Consider the following 22,982-nt stretch of genomic DNA (forward strand, 5'->3'; position numbering starts at 1 on the left):
TGAGCAAATTGGGTGATAGATCTGAGGATGTTAGACACAAGTCTGGAGAAGCAATAGAAATTATGAAAGAGGGGTTTGAGGGTGTAGCTCAATTAGTAGCGTGCCTAGCACGTGTGAAGCCCAGGGTTTGACCCCAGCACTGCATTAAGGGACATGGTGCTACACTCATGTAATACCAGCCATTGTGGAGGCAGAGGCAGAAGAATCAGGAGTTCAGAGTTGCCTGTCAGTTACATAGCATTTGAACCCAACCCGAGATAAGGAAAAAAAAAAAATATCTGTAACTCCACTTCCAGTGGGTCCAACAATCCTTTTCTGGCCTCCAAAGGAGGCATGCACATTGTACACAGAAATAAATAAGACAAAACAAAACAACAAGACCTACCCAAACCAAAATCCAAGTTTTGAATAGTATGCTAAAATCCACGTAGACAAATTGAAGATAAAGCCATAGAGCATTAACAATTAACCAAGCGCTATTAATAATAGAAATTGTGGAGTGACTAATGTATCCGAGGCACCGCATTTAAGTGCTTCTCTTCCTAAGCCTCATAACTTGCAAAGTAGGCATTATGCTATATTAGTTATTGTTGACTGGCAAACACTTCAAAACTCAGGGCCTTGGATCCTGGAACCCTTCCTGTCTCCCGGTGCCAGCGGCAGGAATCCAGCAAGGGATGATTCCAACGACGCAGGGTCTCTCACAAGGCTGTGGTTGGGTGCCAGTCATCAGCGCATGACTGAGGCTGGAGAGCTCTCTGCAGAGGGAAGAGGGCGACCAATGGCTTCTCCTGGGCTCCTCTCCACAGGACTGCTTAGGGCAGAAGAGCAGATCAAGGCCATGGTGGAATCTGAAGTCTATGGGCCACACAGACCCTCCCTAGAACAGTGGGCGGGGCCTCAGAAGAGCGTGAAGCCCGCCTTTGGAGACGGGCTTCCGGAACAGCTCTTTCAAATCCAGGCGTGTGAGATTGAGGTTGAGTAACCTATGAGGTCACTAAGCAAAGAAGTGGGTTAACACACACCGTTTATTCAGTTAACAGTCTTCCCAGCGCTAAGTATACACTTAACGCAGTCCTCGGTTAACTCTAGCAACTTAGGTGGGCGCGCTCCTGATTTAGAGCCTCCTCCCTCTGATCTTGACCTCCGCCCTGCAGCACTGTGGTGTGTCCTGAGGGGTCTCATCTGTGCCTTCCTGCCACTTGTTTGGGTCAGGCCTGGGTTCACGCTCTCCCGTGCCTTGGAAAGCACGGGGCCGGCAGGGCACGCCTGTGCAGGGCCCTCAGCCCTCTGCACCAACCTCAATGCGGCGACTCGCCCACCCAGGTGCGGTGGACCAAGACTGCTGGCAGCGCATCTGACAAGTTCCAGGAGACGTCCGTGTTCAACGAGACGCTGCGGATCGAGCGCATCGGCCGCACGCAGGGCGGCCGCTACTACTGCAAGGCAGAGAACGGGGTGGGAGTGCCGGCCATCAAGTCCATCCGCGTGGATGTGCAGTGTGAGTCGAGGCCCTGTACCCTGACAGTCCGCACCCCTACAGGGGACAGCTCCTGATCCCTGGGCGGGTGGGGAAGGGTAGGATGGAGAAGTGGAGGACCCAAGAGACTTGTCTTTGGGAATGGACCACTGTATCCCCCGGAATCTTTTTCTCATTCCCATGTCACTCTCCTCCCATGGACCTTGATGGCGCCCTTTAAAGTAGACAGGGCATGTTGGATTATATTTCTTCCATGGAAGAGAAAAAGCAAGGTACCAGAGCAAGACATCTTCCTTTGTGAATTGAGGACAGAAGGAGAGTTCTGGGATTTTCCTCTCCACCACCCTGTGCAACTGTGGACCCCCAGTCACAGCCCTGACTGGACACTAGACTCTCTGAGGACAGTTTAGGATTGTATTTATTTATGTAGTGTGTGTGTGTGTGTGTGTGTGTGTGTGTGTGTGTGTGTGTGTGGCAGAGGGTCTCAGGACAGCTTGCAGGAGCGTGTTCTCCCCTACCTCCTGGGTCTTGGGGACCAGTGGGAAGTGCTTTTACCCACTGAGCCATGAGGCAGGCAGGATCCCTGTGAGTTCGAGGCCAGCCTGGTCTACAAAACAAGTTCCAGGACAGCCAGGGCTACACAGAGAGACCCTATCGAGAAAAACCAGAAACAAACAAACGCTGCTGATCCCTGGGCTCAACTTCAACTTGCACAGGTTCTTACGTGAGTGACAGGGAGTGTAGCCTTAAGCCACCAGTTCAGTAACTGTTTACATTTGCACATGAGTAAGCACCACTGGTTTCAAGGCGTAGTGTGTTTTGAAGGAGCTAGGATAGGGCAGGTCCAGCCTGTGGTCCAGAGACCATATGCACCCTACAATGGCCATAAATACAGCCTGGCATAAAATACCAGACTCGCTCAGAACACTAGTAGATTCGTTTCTTTCTTTCTTCTTTTTTTTTTCTGTCACTTGATTTTGCAGTTCTTTGTCGTGAACTATCTAGATGAAAACACCATGTTCCACTGTCAAAATGTAGGCAATACCCTTTTCTAGACAATAACACCCCAGAGACAATCACCACCCATGAGGAGTTCCAGGCATTGGCGTTAAAAAGAAATTTCAGGTTGAGATGTGGCTCAGTGGGTAGAGTGCTTGCAGATCATGGTGAAGGCCCTGGGTATGATGTCCCACACTGCATAATTTGAGTGTGGTGGTGTATGCCTGTAAGACCCAAGCGTGGGCAGTGGAGGCCAGAGTATCACAAGTTCAAGGTCAGCCTCAGCTCCATGGTGAGTTCCAGGCCAGCCTGGGATAGGTGAGACCTTGTCTCAAAACCAAAACCAAAACCAAAAAACCCAACAACAACAACAATAAAACCCCCAAAAACTCAAAAAAGCAACCACGGAAAAAAAAGAGATCTCCATATTGTTTAACTGGAGCTGAATGCTGCCCATCTGGTCTGACTGTCAGTGAGGAAACTGAGGCCCAGGAAGAAAAGGAACTTGAAAGAAAAGGAACTTAGGCAGTCACTCAACAAACTCAGAGCCAATGAGGGAGCTGAGCCTAGCTTTCAGCTTGTTTCCAGTGTACAGCTGCCTGTTCCATCCCATGAGAGGTGTATAGAGCTAGAGGCCCCATTCGGGTCCCTGGGAAAGAGGGACAGCTGCTAGGGAACCCTGGAAGCCATTAGATCCAGTCCCCTGCCTCCAACAGCTTGGTCAAGCTTACGGAATCAAAGGCAGGCATCAGCTTCCTGTGTCTTTTGAGAGTGGCTCTGCTCTCCCCCAAAGGCTTCAAGGCGCCTGAGCCCCCTGCTCTGGGGGTCACCTCATCTTGACTTCGGGCTGGTGTCCTTTCAGACTTGGATGAGCCCATGCTGACGGTACACCAGACAGTGAGCGACGTCCGAGGCAACTTTTACCAGGAGAAGACAGTGTTTCTGCGCTGCACCGTCAGCTCCAACCCACCCGCCCGCTTCATCTGGAAGAGAGGTTCCGACACCCTCTCCCACAGCCAGGACAATGGGGTTGACATCTACGAGCCTCTCTATACCCAGGTCAGGATGGGCAGCTGGCTCCTCACTCTCTTGTACCCCACGAGGGTACGCCTGGAGACTGGCCTGATCTCAACAATTCAGTGCCTTGTTGGGAGACACCTGTTCCGGAGTTCACACAGCCTGGGGTGAAAAGTCAGAGAGCAGAGAGGTCAGAGGTCAGAGGGAGTCCCAGACAGGGGAGTCCCAAAGGCAACATATTCCCCCAGAGCATGGCTGGATAGGAAAAAAGAAAAAAGAAAAAAAACACATCCAAAGGACAAGCAAACTATCTGTGCCTGCTACTGTGGCTGAGATAGGGACCCATGAGCGGATGCTACAGGAGCTGGCGTGGGAAGGCCTCCCGGTCCATACCTCCCTGCACGTGGTTCCAAGGGATGGAGGCTAAGCCATTCTGCTAGGGAGGGCTTTCCAAAGTGACTGTCAGCCAAGGCCTTATGTGGCCCGTGGGCCAGTCCCTTGTTGTGTGGATTACAAGCCACAACGGTATTCCCTGCTCACGCCTCCTCTTCCCAGAAGGAAACACTGAGGCCCAATCCTGGACAGTGTGCACCAAGGCTGCCTCTGCCCCAGAGAAGCCCGTGCAAGCACTGTCAGGAGTATGGTGGCTTCCTAGGTGCGGGTAGGGCTTGAGGAGATAAGAACTAGAGTAGGAATTGCCTGTGGACTGTGGTGTGGTGTAGATGAATGGATGTAGGGGACCCCATGAGACCCAAGCAAGTCCTTACTCCAGTGATCCACTGCCATCCAGGGGGAGACAAAGGTCTTGAAGCTGAAGAACCTGCGGCCCCAAGACTATGCCAGCTACACCTGCCAGGTGTCCGTGCGTAACGTGTGTGGCATCCCAGACAAGGCCATCACCTTCCGGCTCACCAACACCACAGGTACAGGCGCAGCCCCGCCCACACTTACTTAGCCCAGCTCCCCACCCTACTGCCCAGATCTTCCTCTCCAACATCCATTCCTGGGTTTCTCTCATCCCTGCCAGAGTGTCCCTGACCTCTCCCCCTACCCAAGTTTCTCTGTCCCCTCATCTCCCTCTCATTTAGCCCTGGAAGTCTCCTGAGACCCAACCTCCTTGTCCCCTCAGCACCGCCAGCCTTGAAGCTGTCTGTGAACGAAACTCTGGTGGTGAACCCTGGGGAGAACGTGACAGTGCGGTGTCTACTGACTGGTGGAGATCCCCTCCCCCAGCTGCACTGGTCCCACGGACCTGGCCCACTGCCCCTGGGTGCTCTGGCTCAGGGTGGCACCCTCAGCATCCCTTCAGTGCAGGCCCGGGACTCTGGCTACTACAACTGTACGGCCACCAACAACGTAGGCAACCCAGCCAAGAAGACGGTCAACCTGCTGGTGCGATGTATGTGACCCAGAGGGGTTGGTGGGAGGTTGTGCGGTGAACAGGGTCTCTGTCCTTCAGGGACTGCAGGGGAGCTGGGAGAGGGAACCATCTGTTTGTTACAGAGGATGAGTTGTGTCAGGGAGCCAGGGTCTAGGCACTCTGATTTCCCTGCAATTCAGCAGTCTACCATCAGGGGCAGAAAAACTGCAATTTGTAATTTACGAGAAGGGCTGATACTGATGGTGTTTCATTTAGATTGGTAAACAGAGGCTAGAGAAAAAAAAAAAGTGGGTACTGTAGGCTTCAAGGGAAATTTCCTGGCTTTCTATCTGCAGATTGGCCAAATTTAAGTGACAATAACATACATTTCTGTAGTTATATATGCATTAAAAATTTTTTTGAGACAGTGTCTCACTATGTAGCTCTGGCTGGCCTGAGATTTACTATATAGACCAGGCTTTCCTCCAACTCACAGAGATCCACCTGCTTCTGCCTTCCAAGTGCTGGGATTAAAGGTTTTCTGTATATGTGAAAATCTTTAGTAGCATAGGGTATCAGTGAATCTGAAGATAATTTATTAAATGTAAAAAAATATCAAACTTAAACAAGATCTAAAGAAGTCCAGATGTGTTCCTCACTAACTCTCAGCCTTGGTTGCCTTCATTAGCTGCTTGTTGTAATCTGGAGTTTGCTTCTTCTTTCTTCTTCTTCTTCTTCTTCTTCTTCTTCTTCTTCTTCTTCTTCTTCTTCTTCTTCTTCTTCTTCTTCTCCTCCTCCTCCTCCTCCTCCTCCTCCTCCTCCTCCTCCTCCTCCTCCTCTTCCTCTTCTTCCTCTTCATCTCCTCCTCCTCTTCTCCTTTGATTGTGCAGTGTTAGGGGATTTTTTTTAAAGACCCAAACTTTCAGGTCATGATGGCACAGGCCTGTCATCCCAGCACTTGAGAGGTAGAGGCAGAAAAATTAGGAGTCAAGGTCATCCTTGGCTACATAGGAAGTCCAAGGCTAGCCTGGGCTGCCTGAGACCCAGTCTCAAAAAACAAAAACATGAACTGGAAAGATGGCTCAGCATTTAAGCGCACTCGCTGCTCTTACAGAGGACCTGAATTCAGTTCCAAGCACCCACACTGTGGCTTACAGACACAGGTAATTCCAGTTCTGAGGGAGGAGACCTCCTTCTGGCCTCCAAGGGTACTGTGCACACACTTGGAGCACATATGTACACACGTAGGCAAATGCTCATACACATCTAAAATAAATTTTTAAAAGAACAAACAAGTAAAAAAAGAAAAAGACCCAGGCTTATTCCCAGATCTTGAGGCTTGAAAGTCAAGTACAGGTGTTGGCAAACATAACTGAGCCTCCTCAGACTGGCCTCTGAGTCCGTCTCTCACTGACCAGTCTCTTCCCGAGTCTCCCCTCAGCAAGAAGACGATTCTCTTCAATTTGACTCGGATTGAGAAATAAATTAACGAGACTGGAGCTCTCTGATCCCAGCTTTCTCTTCCTCAGCACACTCCCCATCAAAGATGAGCTGTCTCCACCTGATCCCACTTGACCTGGAAACCCTGGGGTGGTGAGATCTTTCTGGATGTTTGTAGCTGCGGTATCACCTCTCAGGGTGGCTCTGCAGCCTACCTTGTCCAGCCCCAGGCTGATCTCCAAGCCACTATACCAGTGTTCTGCCAAGTTAGCGCCTTGCCTATTAAGGGACTTTAACTGACTTCAAACGGAAGACCCACATTTTGAAAAGCATCCGGACCCTTAGTTCTCTGAACCATGTGATGTTGTGCAATTGCATGCAAGATCATCGTGTTGGCTTTTTATGATCAAAAAAAAAAAAAATTCACAGTCTTGTAAAGAATCAGACAGTACGGGGTGTGTGTGTGTGTGTGTGTGGGGGGGAGTTCAATGAATTGCTCTTCGGTTTCTTTATGATCCACGCTGGATAGAGCAGCTACCAAGTCTCAGGTTTCCCTTCTTTATCAGTACTTTGTATATGCAAGGTTTAAAACACAAATGAAAACAAAGCAGTGTGTGGTCAAGAAGGCTTTGAAGGTACAAGTCAGACCGGCTGAGCCCCAGTTCCGTCCAGAGACAGGGATGGGTTAGATGCACTGATCCATGTGTGACACCAGGGCCAGCACCTCTCACTGATGGAGTGTGCTCATTAATAATGCCTGGAGTCAGCACCAACCTCGCTTTTCTGCAGAGAGCTCTTCAGAGCTATTAAAACACCTCTGAGCCATTGGAACCATTTCCAGACAGGGCTGGGGTGCAGCCAATTTGAGAGGAGAAGCCGGGGTAGGACATGGATACCCATCCTTGGGTCAGCCCCAGCCCTTCCTCGCTCCCCTTCTCCTTGCAGCCTTGAAGAATGCCACATTCCAGATCACCCCCGACGTGATCAAAGAGAGCGAGAACATTCAACTCGGTCAGGACCTGAAGCTTTCATGCCACGTGGATGCGGTGCCCCAGGAGAAGGTGGCCTACCAGTGGTTCAAAAATGGCAAGCCGGCACGCATGTCCAAGCGCCTGTTGGTGACCCGCAATGACCCTGAGCTGCCCGCCGTCACCAGCAGCCTGGAGCTCATTGACCTGCACTTCAGTGACTACGGCACTTATTTGTGCTTGGCTTCTTTCCCAGGATCACCAGTGCCTGACCTCAGCATTGAGGTCAACATCTCCTCCGAGACAGGTGGGGCCTTTGGGAGCTGAGGGGGAGCTGGGAAGGCCCCAAATGGGGGGAGGTGCATAGGGGAGGCACAGCAATTTGCAAGTGGATGTCTAATGGGAAGAGGACACCATTTGTTCATGCCACACACACTTGTTAGGTCCCTGTCATACATAGCCAGGCTCCGTGACGGGCCTTTGGGTAGAGGGCTGGAAAGGGGAGATGCTGTGTTCCTTGAACGTGATGGGAAGATGAGGTTATTCCAGACAGTTTGTGAATAAACGTACCACTCAAAACTGTAATGTGAATGAGATCTGGGGGGGGGGGGGAGGAGCAAGATTCTGCTAAGCAGCGAGACCACAAAGACTGTGTATCCAGAATTGCTGCGGTGGGAGAGCCCACTGGTCATCTGTAGGGTGGAAGAGAGACACTGGCTAGGAGAGTGGAGTAGTACCAGCTCGGAGAGGCCGCCCTGTGGACTTCTCAGCCATGGAGGTCAAGGTGCCAGCAGGGTTGGGCTCCCTGGCTGGCTGGTGGCATCTTCTCCCTGTTCATATCTGTGTCCTAGACTGGATTAGGGGAGGTCCCATTGACTTCAGCCTTCAGAGGCCTGCCTCCAAAATAGTCTCATTTTGTTCATACACTAGCATTAGGATGACAATAGATGGATTTTGAGAGGACAGAATGCATCTTATGATGGGCCATGGTGAAGAGTTAGGTCTTTATTCTTATAATAATTATTATAATACAATGAGTTGATAATAGGAAATTGAATATTCACTGTGTGTTCTTATGAGCATATGATTTCTTCATTCACCTCTGTGACTCATTTTATGGGGTGGCATGGTTTTTTTTTTTTTTTCCATTATTTTACTCATTTATTTTGTGTGGCTGTGCATGTGTAGACATGTTCTGTGGTGCACGTGTGGAAGCCAGAGGACAGCTTGCTGGAGTTGGTTCTCTCCTTCTACTATGGGGGTCCCAGAGATCAAACCCAGGAGGTCAGGTTTGGCAGCAAGTGCCTTTACCACGGAGTTAGCTCACTGGCCGGTTGGGGGTAGCAATTTATTTTCTCGTTTTACTGAGGAAGAAGCGTGCCTTAGAAACGAGTTTGAGAGACTTAGCAAGCTGTGGAGCTGGGGTGAGAGCCTGGGCAGGGGCCTTCTGTGCTCGGCACTGTAGGAGGATGACATGAGGCTGGAGGGTGGTTTTTGGAAGAGGGCTCCTGGACCTTCTCCTAAGAAGCGAGCTGATCTTGGCTGGCGAGCCACATGACCTATCAATACAATGACAACACTCTTAAATCGTTATGAATATTTCCTCCTTTGGCACTTAAGCTCTGTCCTCAGTTTTTCTTGGTGGGCAATTAGACCCAGTGGCCTCCAAGGACCCTCTGCACACAGGGAAACCCAGTGAGTGGAGAGTCCAGAAGAGGCTTCTAAAAGGAGATGGACTTCAGTAGGACCCCACTCAGAGTGGATCGGAACTCCACCAAGACCAAAGAGTCGTTTTGCAGAGTACTTTGTGCAAAGCTGTGGGAAGCTAAGAACCCAGACTCCAGCATGGCCAGCCCTTGCCTCAGAACTCGCTGTCTGGACAGGGGAGCTAGGGCTGTTAGGAGAAGGGAGGGAGCAGAGAAAATGCTGGAACTCTTGCCTGGGAGGCAGAGGAGGGGTCTGTAAAGGAGACGCTAGTGAAGGGAAGCCAGGCTGCCTAGGAAGCCAGAGGCAGCTTTCTCTAGGAGGTGTGTTCCACGTGAGTCTTGGAGGGTGCTGTGGGCTCTGCCAGGTGAGGACATAAACCCAGAAGGAGTACAGCAAGAAGAAAGAATACAGAGTTGCACAGTGTAGGAGACTAGGTGTGTCTTGGGGTAGGTGAGAAGATTCCTCACAAAGTTGAGTCATGCAGCTGGGGCTTGCCAGGGCACAGATGGGAGTTGAAGCTGGGGAATGATGGAGGCCAGAGTCTGAGGACCTTCTCCCCAGAGCCCAAGTATAGAGCTTTAACCTGAGGGCGCATGGGAGGGGATCTCTTCATCCTGGGGGACCTGGAAGGCTTCAGAGCTAGGAAGTTTCTGACTGAGGGAAGGGGCCTATGGCTGTTTCTGCATTTGGCTCACAGGTCGGATGCCTGGAGCATAGAAGCCTTGTAAACGCCTCTGGGAACGATTTAAACCCAGAGGGTGGGTGGGGGGTTGGGGGGGAATGAATGAACCGGCTCCAAAATACAAAGAGAAAGCTGTGGAATGGAAGCCAATAGATGCTCAAATGTTGGCAGGGCACAGTTGATAACTGGACCCTCTCCTGGTTTCTATAGTTATTTACAAATCATTACTCTATATTTAATTATATTTAATGTTCAATACTTGACATTTAATGATAAAATGTTTGATGTGGGTTAAGACCCAGGGAGGTCTTCTCAAAACCCTTCATTTGGCAGTGTGTTGGGGTGGAGTGGGTTCAGCTGTGACAAACAGAACTCTAATTAACAGTGAATTAAGCGTGGGTGTGTGTATGTGTGACTCAGTCGCAGTGCCACTGGCTGAGCATGTATACAAACAGCTCAGGCTCCATCCTGGGCGTGCTAGATGTCTGTGGCTTCATCGTGTAAAGGTCGGCTGGTGAGTCGACTGGTTTAGGATAGCGGTCTCCTAAAGTCCTCAGGACTCTAGGTGCCAAGTACTTCTTGTCACCTCCTCCATGATGGCAGTTCCACCTGCAGCCAGTGAACTGCCTTATGACCTGCAGACCTTTATTTTCTTTAATATCCCATTGGTCAGTATTTATTCAGAGGCATGCTGGGAAATGTAGTCTTTAGTCTGGGTGGCGCGCCCTTCTGAAACCAAGTGTCATTATTTTGGAAGAAGGGCTACAGGATGTTGGGAGCTAGACTTATGGTGTGCTGATACTGTAGGCAAGAAAAGCTGGAGAGATGGCTCAGTGGTTAAGGGTACTTGCTGGCTCTTGTAAAGGACGGGAGTTTGGTTCCCAACATCCCTGTTGGAGATCCAGGGTGGCTCACAACCCTCTGTAACTCCAGTTCCCGCGGATCCGGGGCCCTTGATCTTTGGCCAATGCATGCACGTGTACATACACACGCATATACACATAAATACATATCCCAAATAAATCTCTAAGGGGCGAAGGGCTAGAAGGGCTGGGAAGGGAGAGGTTAAAAGTGCTTGAGAGTCGGACGCAGGAGGATGAGTTTAAAGCTAGCCTCCGCTACACAGCAAGTTCAAGGCCAGCTACAAAGGTGGCCTACAAGAGATCCTTTCTCACCCTCCCGCGTGTGCAAGAAGAAAAAAGAAAAGAAAAAGCAGGGCCCCCCTGTGTGAATGTTAGGGAATGGTTAGGCTGACTGCAGGGCTCTTTCTAACCGGAGAGCCTGAGGTGGCAATGCCAGGAGTGGAGAGATGGGGAAGGCCACTGCGCCGTGCTCTGGACATTCCGAGGGACCGTGGGGCCCACGGGCTGGATAAAGGGGATAGGCAGAGCCCCACCTCAGAGACCAGGGGTCCCTAACTCCGTCCACCCCTCTCCACCCTCCTCCAGTGCCGCCCACCATCAGTGTGCCCAAGGGCCGCTCGGTGGTGACAGTGCGCGAGGGCTCTCCTGCCGAGCTCCAGTGTGAAGTGCGCGGCAAGCCCCGGCCGCCGGTGCTGTGGTCCCGCGTGGACAAGGAGGCCGCCCTGCTGCCCTCAGGGCTGGCCCTGGAAGAGACTCCGGATGGGAAGCTGCGGCTGGAGCGCGTGAGCCGCGACATGAGCGGCACCTACCGCTGCCAGACGGCGCGTTACAACGGCTTCAACGTGCGATCCCGGGAGGCTCAGGTGCAGCTGACGGTGCACTGTGAGTCCCCTCCCCAGACACCCAGCCTAGGCCAACCCCACCCCTTCACCGACTGCTTGCACACCCAAAAACTCTTTGACGATCCCTCCGCCGAGGCCCAGGGAAGTTAAGTAATTTGCCTCAGTTTGCACGGCAAGGCTTGGATTTGAACTAGGTCTAGAGACAGTTCTCCAAGCTCCGCGGCGCCCCGCGCGCGGTGCGGGCTTTCGTTACAGTGTTGTAGGTCGAGGGACCCCACTGAGGCACAGCCAGGGGCCCAGTCTGAGCCTGGCTGTTGTATGAATGAGTTGCGAGTGTGTATTGGCCCTGAGATGCTCCCAGGCCAGGGTCACGGGATTAGGGGGACAAGTAAGCCTCCTCCTCCACGGTCCTACTGACCGCAGCCCTGGTCCCCAGTCCCGCCAGAGGTGGAGCCCAGTTCCCAGGACGTGCGCCAGGCGCTGGGCCGGCCGGTGCTCCTGCGCTGCTCGCTCCTGCGCGGCAGCCCCCAGCGCATCGCCTCGGCCGTGTGGCGCTTCAAAGGACAGCTGCTGCCCCCGCCGCCCGTTGTCCCTGCCGCCGCCGCCGAGGCCACCGATCACGCCGAGCTGCGCCTGGACGCCCTGACCCGGGACAGCAGCGGCAGCTACGAGTGCAGCGTCTCCAACGACGTGGGCTCAGCCACCTGCCTCTTCCAGGTCTCGGGTGAGTGTCCGGTCGGCCCCGCCCACGCCTTCCCGCCCACGCCCACCTGGGGCCAGGCTCCGCCCCCTGCGGCCCTGCCACACCTTGGCTGGGCATCTAGTTCCTGCAGTCTTAGGCGTTTGTCCTTCCGACACCTGCCCGTGCCAGGTGTAGACCTCGCCCCGTGGAGCCCAGATCCAATCTTTGACCTCCTCTTGAAGGCCGGCTCCCTCAAGGTCACGCCCCCCCCTCTTAAGGCTCCTGGCTGGTGACCCGTCCCTTTCTTTGGCCTCCTACAGCCACGCCCCCTTTCCCATCCAGTCTCTGCAAACGACCAGATTTAGACCCCTTCAGCCTCGTCCAGCCCAGTGCTCCTGTCCCTCCAACCCCACCTACACTCAAAACTTGGGCCCTGTCTCATCTCAGCCATAACTCTAGCCGTTCCTCCATGGTCCTTGGCCTCAGAGATTGTGAAAGGGGAAAACCATTGGGTACCCCGTTTATAAACCTGGGGGTAGAAGGTGCCCCTAAAAAGCTGGGGAATGTCGTCGGGGTGAGGCTGGGCTAGCCAGAACACAAGTCCCCCAGCCCTCCTCCCCTAGGGATGCAGGCTGTCAGGTGCTCAGGCATCCTTCTCAACTGCTCTTTTGTATCAGGCCTCTCCTTGTGAGCCCGCAGGGCTGCTGGTGGGCCAGGATGGGGGACAGAAAGGCATGGGGAGGACAATAGCCGGGCTGCCTGGGTGGCCAATGGTCTCTCATTTCTCCTCTCCTTTGTGAGAGCTGCCTTCCTGCCAGATCTGGTGGCCGTGAGCCTGGGAGACCTGTTTGCCGGCTGCCTGGCACCCCCAGATTTCCCAATAGCCCCTCCGAGGCACTGGGTGCCCCCTTCGACTCTTGTACTACTCAGGTCCTCTCAAACGGCAGGGCCAGACCTCCCGGGCCTCTCCCCACCCACTCAACTTTGCCAGCCAGAGGCCCCAGTGACATTTCCCACCTCCTTCCCTTCCCCTGTTCTCCCATTTTCCCTGTCTCCTCACCTTTTGACCTCCACCTATCATTTCTTCTTCCTTTCCTCTCTATATGCCTGACCCTCATCTCCACCAACCATCCTCTGTTTCTTCCTTGGCCTTTCCTGGATGTTCTCACCAACATCCCCTCTCGGAATTTACAATCCCCCCCCCATCTCCACCCTCCACTTCACCTGCATCCTCCCCATCCCCGCTCCTCCCAACGCCAACTCTCCTCACGACACCCCTTTCTCTTTGTTGCCCCCACCTCTGACCCCGCTTTTCCCATGGCTCCTCTCTCCCTGTCTCTCCCACCTCCGCCCTCCACGGCCCCATGGCCCCCCTCCCTGACCTCTCAGCCAAAGCCTACAGCCCGGAGTTTTACTTCGACACCCCCAACCCCACCCGCAGCCACAAGCTGTCCAAGAACTACTCCTATGTGCTGCAGTGGACACAGAGGGAGCCGGACGCCGTGGACCCTGTGATCAACTACAGACTCAGCATCCGCCAGGTGGGCCAGGGCATGAGGCACGGGCAATGGGGCATGGTACCGTGGCGGGTCCTAGAAATAAGGACAGGGAGGAGTTCCCGGACACAGTCCCTCCTGTCTGGGCAACTTTTCTGAGGCAGAGGAAGAGTCCAGATGTAGCAGGCAGAGCTGGGAGCCTCTGAGCATACTGTGCCCTCCATACTGTCCCTGGGTACGCCTGAGAACCAGAATAAGACGGCTGAGTGCAGGGCGAGACCAGTATGACTTATAGAATGGGCATCCACTCTGGTGTCCAGGGGAGGGCAGGATCTCTGTGGGACAGAGCCTGGGTCCATGAGCTACTCTCGTGCCTGCCCGGTCCAATCTATGTGGTCCCGCCAAGAGATGGGGGAAGACTGGCCCTTGCGGACAGGGCCTGGGGGCGGGGCAGCTTCTAAAGAGTTTAGTAAGCATACAGCTCTTTTGACCCTCATTTCTTTCTCTGTGAAGTGGGATAATGTTTCTATTTTATCTTAGAGGATCGTTGTTTTGAGAATTAGGTGAGTTATGGAGCTTAAGCATGTTGTAGTGCCCAGGACACACTAATTGTCCCTGTTACCTGTTGCTATGGTATACCGCTATACATCCTTGCTAGTACAGTGGCATCCTGGGAGGGGACCTGGAACAGCAGAATGTTCCATCTCAAAGACGGGGAAACCAAGGGCCTGATGTCCCAGCTCTTTGCTCTTTCTGCTCCCCCAAAGCATTCCAGGGCCTGGGCTGCCCCTCCAGGGGAGGCTTATGGCCTGCTGAGCATCTGGGAATTCTCCTGTATCCACAGTTGAACCAGCACAATGCCTTGGTCAAGGCCATCCCTGTGCGCCGTGTGGAGAAGGGGCAGCTGCTGGAGTACATCCTGACTGACCTTCGTGTGCCCCACAGCTATGAGATCCGCCTCACACCCTACACCACCTTTGGGGCTGGTGACATGGCTTCCCGAATCATCCACTACACAGAGCGTAGGTGATGGTGGTGGCGGCGGCGGCGGCAGCCCTGGCGGCTGCAGGAAGGGTGGGCCCATCGCATATACCCCTCCTACACAGCCCTTGAACTTGGAGCACCCCATTGGTCCCCAGTCCTGCCTCCGAAGACCCTTCCCCACTGACCCCCCCCCCCCCCCAGCCCGGGCGCACTTTGCACAGCCATACACCTTAATTCTCACTTTTTTTTTTTTTTGTTTTTGTTTTTGTGTTTTTTTCTTTTTCAGCCATCAACTCGCCCAACCTATCAGGTGAGACCCCAGTCCTTAACTTCCCCCACCCTTTATGGGCACAGAGGCTCTCCTGATGGGATATAGGGACCTTAAGAGACACTCAGAGAGAAAAATAACTTCTTCCAGTGTTTCCATGGAGAAGGGCCAGCAGCAGAGGATGGGGCTGGAGATGCTTTGCAATCAGAGTTTATTCGGGCGCTCAAAGACTGTACGTTTGGTGGAGGGAGGGCAGGGCCCGCCAAAGGAATGGAAAAGTCGGGCTTCCTGGTTTCATCTGTTTCTGCAGTAAATTCCCTAAACAGAAAGCACCTTAGGGAAGACAGGGAGCAAGGGTGCCAATCTGTGCTGCTGGACTTCTGCAAGGGGCCTCTGCAGAGAACTCAAGGGTGTCTGAATCTGAAGAGGTGCATTGTTAGTTCTTTATTTTCCCAGCTTCTGGCAGAAATTTGTTCTTTAACGATGAGCGTAGACAACAAGCCACAGCAGAATAATCAGCACCTGTTACTTTGTCATCCGCAGATACCCAGTGTTTCCCCGTAGCCTTACAGTTGTTGCAGACATCTGTAAATGTCATCTCCATTCATTAGTATTGCAGAACCATGGTAGTTATTAGACCTAACACTAGATCTTGTGATTTAATTACATAATAAAGAGGCCTGTTATTATAGAACAGATTACAAGAATATTTTGACAACTGTATTTCAATATAATTGATTTCCTTTGAAGTCCCTGTGCATTTTATTGTATGTGTCTAGAATCATTATTCTGGAAGGAACTCTTAAACCAGAGGGCTGGAGTTCTGTTCCTGAATAAATTTGGCCCTCCCCCACATACTGCCTGGTCTCTCTGGCCCTGAAGTCCCGGACCCATTGTTTAGATTATTTAGAGTTGGCTTACGGATGTTAAGGGGAGGGCAAAGACAGACAAGGGGGCTATTTGTCTCACCCCCTGTGCCCTCCACACAGACAACACCTGCCACTTCGAGGATGAGAAGATCTGCGGTTACACCCAGGATCTGACAGACAACTTTGACTGGACTCGGCAGAATGCTCTTACCCAGAATCCCAAGCGTTCTCCTAATACTGGTCCCCCTACCGACATCAGTGGCACCCCTGAAGGTGAGGACATGGCCTGTCGCTAGGAATAGAGGATGGCCTCTGGCAAAACCCTAGGCCTGTGGAGCCCCAGTCTGAAGAGTGAAGGGAGACACATACAATCCTTGGGGACCCTCTGAGGGAGACATGCCCTGTCTCAGGGGTCTCCAGTCTGAGGGCAACAGAACTCTGGCCTGATTGAAGATCAGGCCGGAAGAAATTGTCCGTGGAACTGGGGACTTCTGAACTCGGTGGGGATGGGCTTTTGGCAGCTTGTGCTAGGTCTAAAGACCAAGTGGGGGGGGTGGGGGTGGAGGTGGGGGTGGGGGGGGTGGGGGGGGGGGGGGGGGGGTCGGGAATCAGCTGGACGGAGGCTGGGTGGCTGAGGAGAGGTTGCTAGTACACTCCCCCCCCCTTTCACTTCAGGCTATTACATGTTCATTGAGACATCCAGACCCCGGGAGCTGGGGGACCGAGCAAGGCTGGTGAGTCCCCTGTACAATGCCAGCGCCAAGTTCTACTGTGTCTCTTTCTTCTACCACATGTATGGGAAACACATCGGTGAGTTGGAGACCATGACATTGACTGTGTGAGCTGCCTGGGGAGGATAAGGGAGCCACAGAAAGCTCAGAGGACTTCCCAAGGAGGCCTGAGCTTCTCAAGTCGGCTAATCTGGGAGTAGGGGTCGGGGAATTGTGGGCAAGTGGTGCTGAGGATGGGGACTACACCTCAGCTGTTTTGGTTGTGTATCGACTGCTTGCAAGCAGGTACTGGGGTCCACACAATTCAGAGAGCTTAAGCGTTTCCTCAAGGATCTTAAAACACAGCACTGGAAAGGTGTGTCTTCCTGAGCTGAGAGGGGAGGTACTGCTCCCTAAGTATGAAAGGGATGTAAGGACCACTGGACGGGGAGGGAGATGGGGGGAAGCATCACTTTTCATCCCTGAGCTCACCAGCACAGCCGCCGCTACCATGTGCCAGCACCAGTCGCTTTGATGCAAGAGATGGACAAGTCCCTGTCCTTCAGTCTAGGGGAACCGGCAAATCTGACCGCTAATGGCATCTGATAGGAGTTGGTGACTACTGTGGTAGTGGAGGGACAGCACCGGGGCAGCAGATGACAAGGAACACAGGGTCTGTCTGGAGGCTGGGCCTGGGAGACTGCTGTGAACGTGAAGACTGGTGAATGTGCTGTTTACACTGGGTGTGGCCATGCATGCCTTTGATCCCAGCCCTGTGGGAACTGACCTACATAGCCAGTTCCAAGCCAGCCAGGACTATATATATAGTGAGACCCTGTCTTTAAAAACAAAACAACAACAAAACAACAACAACAAAGTGTTTTGTTTTGTTGTTTTGTTTTGTTTTTTAACCTGCAGCAGAGCTAATGCATTTTACAGGGACCAAAAGCTATAAGAGTTCAGTAAATACCTCCCGCTCTTCCTGGTCCTGCCGTCACTACAGAAGGCAGTGCACGGTGTCTCTCTCTCTCTCTCTCTCCCCACTGTTTTATACTCTGTTTTTATACTCACCGTCTCCCTCTGGACCATCCATCATCCTGGCAATTCTTCCTTATCAGTCCACGGAAGCTGCTTCATGGCCCCTGTATGCCCCTCTCTGCTGCACAGCAGAGGGAGCGACTTTAAGTTCCACCCAGGAGAAGTCTCCACATTGAGGGAGGAGGGCCAAGCCGAATCGGGGAGCCAGGATGGGGTGGGATAGGAGACTCTGCACTCACAGAGCCCCGCCCCCAACCATCTGCTCAGGCCAGCACCGTGGCTGGGTCTGGCTGGACTCTGTGAGAAGCTTCCCCTGGGGTGAGAAAGATGGGGCCCCTGGCTGTGTGCCCCTGTTGGCACGGAGTTTCAGAGCAGTAAGTTCCTTCTAGACTCCCCCATCTTAGTACTGAGCCACCCTAGCCCCAGGCAAATGGGGATGGTGGGTCACCGTCACCACACCTTCAGAGTGGTCCTGGGCGTCCAGGTGTCTGGGGATCATAGAGGATATAAGTCTAGGGGAATTAGGGTGACAGACAGCCTGAGAGGACAGACACACAGACCTTGCTCTGGGCTTCCCAGGAGTGGAGCAAACACTAGCAGCCAAGGGATGAGGAGGCAGGCAGCTTTGAGGCCAGCTAAGGGGGACTCCCGTCGTCAGATCGATGGGTCAGGAGTGGGCTATTCCAGAGGTGAAACACATCCCATGAACAAATGAAACTATCCAGCTGTGGGCAGACTCCATCCCAGATCATGCTTCTCCTCTGCCCAGGACCCTCTGACCATTCCTGTGGCCATCTTCAGGTCTCTCATGCCGGACACAGTTCTGACCCCTCTCTGGTCCTGTTTGCTGCCAGCTGACACTGGCGTCCCATCCCTTGCTTGACTACTCCAGGCACATTCCTGCCTCTGAGGGCTTTGCTCAGGACGGCCTCTGGCCTGGCCTGGCACTCCGTCCTTTACTCAGGTCTCCTGAGGCAAACCTAACACAGCTGCCCTCCCCTGTCCTCAAATTGCTTTTTGCTTTGCATGTGTGTGATTGTGGGGGGACGGGGGTTGCGTGTGTACGGGGGCTGCATGTGTGCAGGTCTGTGTGTGTGCACCCGTAGGTGGAGTTTGGAGATCAACCTCAGGCATCGCTCCTCTGTCAAGTTCTACCTTATTTGCTTTTTGTTTTGTCTTGTTTTGAGGCAGTCTTTTTATGTAGCCCTGGCTGGCCTGGAGCTCACTGTATAGACCAAGCTGGCCTCAAACTCCCAGAGATCCACCTTCCTTTGCCTTCTGTGTGTTGGAATTAAAGGCCTGTGCCACCACACCCAGCTAACCTTAATTTTTGAGAAAGGGTCTCTCACTGAACCTGGAGCTCACTGATCCCACTAATAAGATGGTGTAGCAGTTAAGAAATGCTTGCTGTTCTTGAAGAGGACCTGAGTTCAATTCCTGACACCCACGTGATGGCCCAAAATGGTCCGTAACTCCTGTTTGGGGTCATCTGATGCCCTCTTCTGACCTCTGTTGGCATCAGACACATGTGCACATACATGCATGCAGGCCAACACTCAAACACATAAATTACAAATGAATACATCTTTTTAAAAGATTGTTTTTGAGACAGGGTTCCATGTAGCCCAAGATAAACAAAATTGTTTTGTAGTTGAGTGCTTATAAGGACCCTAAAAAATAATAGATCTGAGCCCTGCTGAAGCCAGGGTGGCCATTTCCTATTCTGCTGGGACAAGTAGCTGCCCTCTTAGGGGCCCATGCCTGCCTGATAAGGCCCTGCCAGCCCTGAGCCTTTAGCATGTCCCCCAGACCTGGCTCTGCTATGTAACCCCCCCCCCAACACACACGTACTGTGCCTGGCAGCTTTGGGCACCAGCTGTCCCTAAACTTTGTGTCTCGTCAGCTCTCCTTGGTCTCAGCCAACTCCTTTCATCCAAGGCAGGTAACATTTGGTGACTCTCCCCCCAGTGGGGGAGAGGGAGGTGTCTGTCTATCTGGTGTCCCAGATGGTGCAGCTTCGTCTGTGGGCAACTCCATGGAAATGCCAGCCACCAGGCGCCTCTGAAGATGGATTTCCCTTTCCTGCAGAGCCAGGTCTCTTGTGCCATGGGAGTGGTGGAGAAGGGCTGAAAGACATCCAGGGGACACTTAGAGCATCGGTGTGACTTTCAGGAAGCTGCGGCCGGATGTTCTCCAAGTGCCCCTCAGCACTCTTAGGATCCAGATCCCCGAGGCTGCACCCATAGGCTGGCGCCCTCCGAATCTTACCCTGATTGTATTCACCATAGCCATGTAGCCCCCAGATTTACATCTTTAAATAAACCCATTCTGTGTTTCAGCGTTGTTTTTTAGCTTCATCCTAGCATCAGTATTAGAGAGAGCGTGACTCGGAAGGGTAGCTTTACCCAATACATAAGACATCCAGATAAGGAGCTGGGGAGATGGCTCAGTAAAGTGTTTGCTGCTCAAGCATGAGGACCTGAGTTCAGATCCTCAGCACCCATGAAAAAGCTGAGTGGCAGTGGGGTGGGGAGGTGGGGACCAAGACAGGCAAATCCCAGGGGTTTGCTAAGCAAGCTGTCAATCAGTGAGCTCCAGGGTCAGTGTCCAAAAAGATGGCAGGAAGATGCCTAATGCATCTATAAAATAAATCTCTCTGTATAAAATTTTTAAAACCTTACAAATAAATTAAAAATGGTTACCACATACCGTGTGGGTATGCACTTGTGCTCTGAGAATCCTGTCTGAGCTGAGGTGAGGGATGCACCTGTTCTGGGATGGTTTCTCTCCTAGCTGGGGATGGCAGGGTGTGTGTGTGAGTGTGTGTGTGTGTCCACCATGCACCTGGCCTGATTCATTGAGGAAAGATCTCTGCAAGCTGGTTTGGGGACAGGAACAGGCCCCCTTAAGCAGGGCAGTGCTCTGGGCAATGGTGAGGTGGGAGAGGCCAACTTAAGGGAGATGGGAAGGCCAGGATGTCATTGCCAGCCTCACCACCCTCTCCCTTCTCCTGCCACAGGCTCCCTCAACCTTCTGGTGCGGTCCAGGAACAAAGGCGCTCTAGATACACATGCCTGGTCCCTCAGTGGCAATAAGGGCAATGTGTGGCAGCAGGCCCATGTGCCCATCAACCCCAGTGGGCCTTTCCAGGTGAGTCAGTTGGTGAAGGCTGTTCCTAAGGCAGGTGGCTGCCCTGGCCAGAAGCTCTTAGGGAGGTCCTGTGCAGGTTCCTGGAGGGGGCGGTTAAGGCAGGGGATGGGGGGCTTCCAGGTAGCCTGAGGTGAAGGGGTGGGGAGGCTCTGGTGCCAGGCCCAACTTCCCCAACCCTTCCCCCTGCTCTCTGACCCCACCCCAGATTATTTTTGAGGGGGTTCGAGGCTCGGGCTACCTGGGGGATATTGCCATAGATGATGTCACATTGAAGAAGGGAGAATGTCCCCGGAGGCAGATGGATCCCAACAAAGGTATGTGACCTGAAGTGGGTTGGGGGATGGTGGGTGGGGGGTTTAGGATGCCTGGGTGACGAGAACTGCTCATAAGTGCCCACTTGGGCACTACCCTGAGTCAGGCTGTGAGGAAAATGGAGGACGGACGGAGGCCCACTGGCCCTAGCTTACTGGCTTGTCCATGGTATATACTGTGGCTCCGGTTGTCTGAGCAACGACTGTGTACCAGGCACAGGGCAGAAACCTGCGTAGCAGGCTTCTCTTAATGTTCCTTGCAGCTCCCCAGGATATCAAATACTACTAGACCCATTTTGTAGGTGAAGAAACTGAGGCTCACTGAGGTCAAGTCCTTTGCTCTGTCTGAGTGAGCATGAACAGACGCACACCCAGTTAACCCTCATGAGTGTGTCTGTGTGAGCTAACTGTGGGAACGCCTACCCTGAGGCATCCTTCACCCCCAGAAGAGAAGCAGCAAAGTCGTGGGGCCTCTCACGGCCTATCTCTCTGTCTCTCCCTACCCCTGCTGGAGCTAACCGGAGCCCCGGCCTGTTTCTTCTCTGTCTTGTGTCGCAGTGGTGGTGATGCCAGGCAGCGGAGCCCCCAGCCTGTCCAGCCTGCAGCTTTGGGGATCCATGGCCATCTTCCTCTTGGCATTGCAGAGATGATGAGAGCTGTGTGGCCCCTACCCCACCCTGCCCCCGGCACACCAAAGTGTCCACATCGTACCAAAGACTGACCCCTGCCAGCCGGGGTGCCCAGGGGCGGGGCCGGCCCGCCAGGGAGGGGGCCTTCATTGGCTGCAAGGATGATCGGAGAACACGGACAGAGGCCAGGCCAGGCTCTGATGGTTGTTCAACACACACACACACACACACACACACACACACACACACACACACACACAGAGATATATTAAAGCACAAGTTTCTATCCGACCTGCCAGCACCTTCTTTACTATGGAGACAAGGGACTTACCTGGATGGCGCCCGACACCTCCGAGGACCTTGGTGCCACGCTGGCCTCATCTTGGCTACACTGCACTGTTTCTGACCTTGCCCTGTCCCCTGACTCCAGGCCGAACTCCAGCCCAGAGGCTTGCCAGAAGGGAGCTGGATGTGGGCACACACATCAGACTTGTGCTGCTCAGATGGTGGTCACAGGGGTCAGAGGCAGGCCAGGTGGGACCTCTCTGACTGAGAAGGAAGGGGTACCTGCTGAAGACAGCTGTCCCCAGAGTGTGGAGACAGGCTGGATGGGTGAGGTTCCAGTCAACTCAGATCATCCTGTCCCTGAGATGTCAATACCCCCCCCCCTCCCCACTGTGCCCACTTGGAACGGACCCAGCACAGGGCTTAGGGTATGTGCAGTGTGAGGACTGAGCCTCCCATCCTGCCCCCACTCCAGATAGTCCTAGCTTGGGACTTCTGGAGAAGCTGGGCGTGTGAGAGGTGTCCATGCCATGTTCCCAGGTGGGGCTTGGCTTTGAGAGGAACAGAGTCTTCCCCTCCTGCCTCTTGTGATTCCATGTTCCCACAGAGAACCATGAACTCATGAGTGGAGTGGATCCCCTGGTTCTTAGGTATTTAGTCTGACAGGGAGTTCGGGAAGGAGGGGCCCAAGGAGGATAGGACACTGTCTAGTCAGCCCGGGAGCTCTGGGGTGATGGATGGAGATGGCTGTGTCTCTTTGTTCCCTGGGAGCTGGGGAGAGCTTTGCCCTTGGAGCTTGAAATTGATGGGATAGGATCTAGAACTTTCCTCTTTGTTCCACTTTACCCCCTGCCCAGCTTCTGTGGGAGAGCAGAATCCTAGCCCCTTCTTGAATGAGTCTATACACGCGCATGTGGTGTGTCTGTGTGTCTCTGAATGTGTAAGAGAGAGAGAGAGAGAGAGTGTGTGTGTGTGTGTGTGTGTGTGTGTGTGTGTGTGTGTGTGTGTGTGTGTGTGCTTATCTGTGTCCATGTACCACTGTGTACATCCCTGGACGGGTGTGTACAGGAATATGAGGTTGAGCATAATAAGCCCCATCCCCATGGGTGACTGTGCATTTTCATCTTAATGACACAGTATGTTTGTGGGGTGCTGGCCTTATTTACAGTCTCAGACTGCCTGCCACAGACTAAATCTTTCAT

The 22,982-nt window shown here is 53.2% G+C and overlaps 1 protein-coding gene across 2 annotated transcripts in view; it reads left to right on the forward strand.

The window, feature by feature from the left end:
* Mdga1 (MAM domain containing glycosylphosphatidylinositol anchor 1) overlaps nt 1–22,737 on the forward strand; it is a 56,014-nt gene extending 33,277 nt beyond the window's left edge. Inside the window, exons 3-17 of one of the 2 annotated variants that reach the window (XM_036167548.1) lie at nt 1,327–1,501; nt 3,342–3,538; nt 4,287–4,419; nt 4,626–4,895; nt 7,242–7,571; nt 11,102–11,398; nt 11,795–12,082; nt 13,430–13,581; nt 14,381–14,558; nt 14,807–14,830; nt 15,778–15,930; nt 16,333–16,467; nt 20,425–20,555; nt 20,761–20,869; nt 21,425–22,737. In XM_036167548.1, the coding sequence (XP_036023441.1) occupies nt 1,327–1,501; nt 3,342–3,538; nt 4,287–4,419; nt 4,626–4,895; nt 7,242–7,571; nt 11,102–11,398; nt 11,795–12,082; nt 13,430–13,581; nt 14,381–14,558; nt 14,807–14,830; nt 15,778–15,930; nt 16,333–16,467; nt 20,425–20,555; nt 20,761–20,869; nt 21,425–21,516 (2,664 nt within the window). In that variant the 3' untranslated portion in view covers nt 21,517–22,737. The remainder of the gene's footprint in view (nt 1–1,326; nt 1,502–3,341; nt 3,539–4,286; nt 4,420–4,625; nt 4,896–7,241; nt 7,572–11,101; nt 11,399–11,794; nt 12,083–13,429; nt 13,582–14,380; nt 14,559–14,806; nt 14,831–15,777; nt 15,931–16,332; nt 16,468–20,424; nt 20,556–20,760; nt 20,870–21,424) is intronic. The other variant, XM_036167549.1, reaches the window with a different exon arrangement.
* The last annotated feature ends 245 nt before the right edge of the window (nt 22,738–22,982 follow it).

This window comes from Onychomys torridus, chromosome 18 (assembly GCF_903995425.1).
Source record: "Onychomys torridus chromosome 18, mOncTor1.1, whole genome shotgun sequence".
Taxonomy (NCBI): domain Eukaryota; kingdom Metazoa; phylum Chordata; class Mammalia; order Rodentia; family Cricetidae; genus Onychomys; species Onychomys torridus.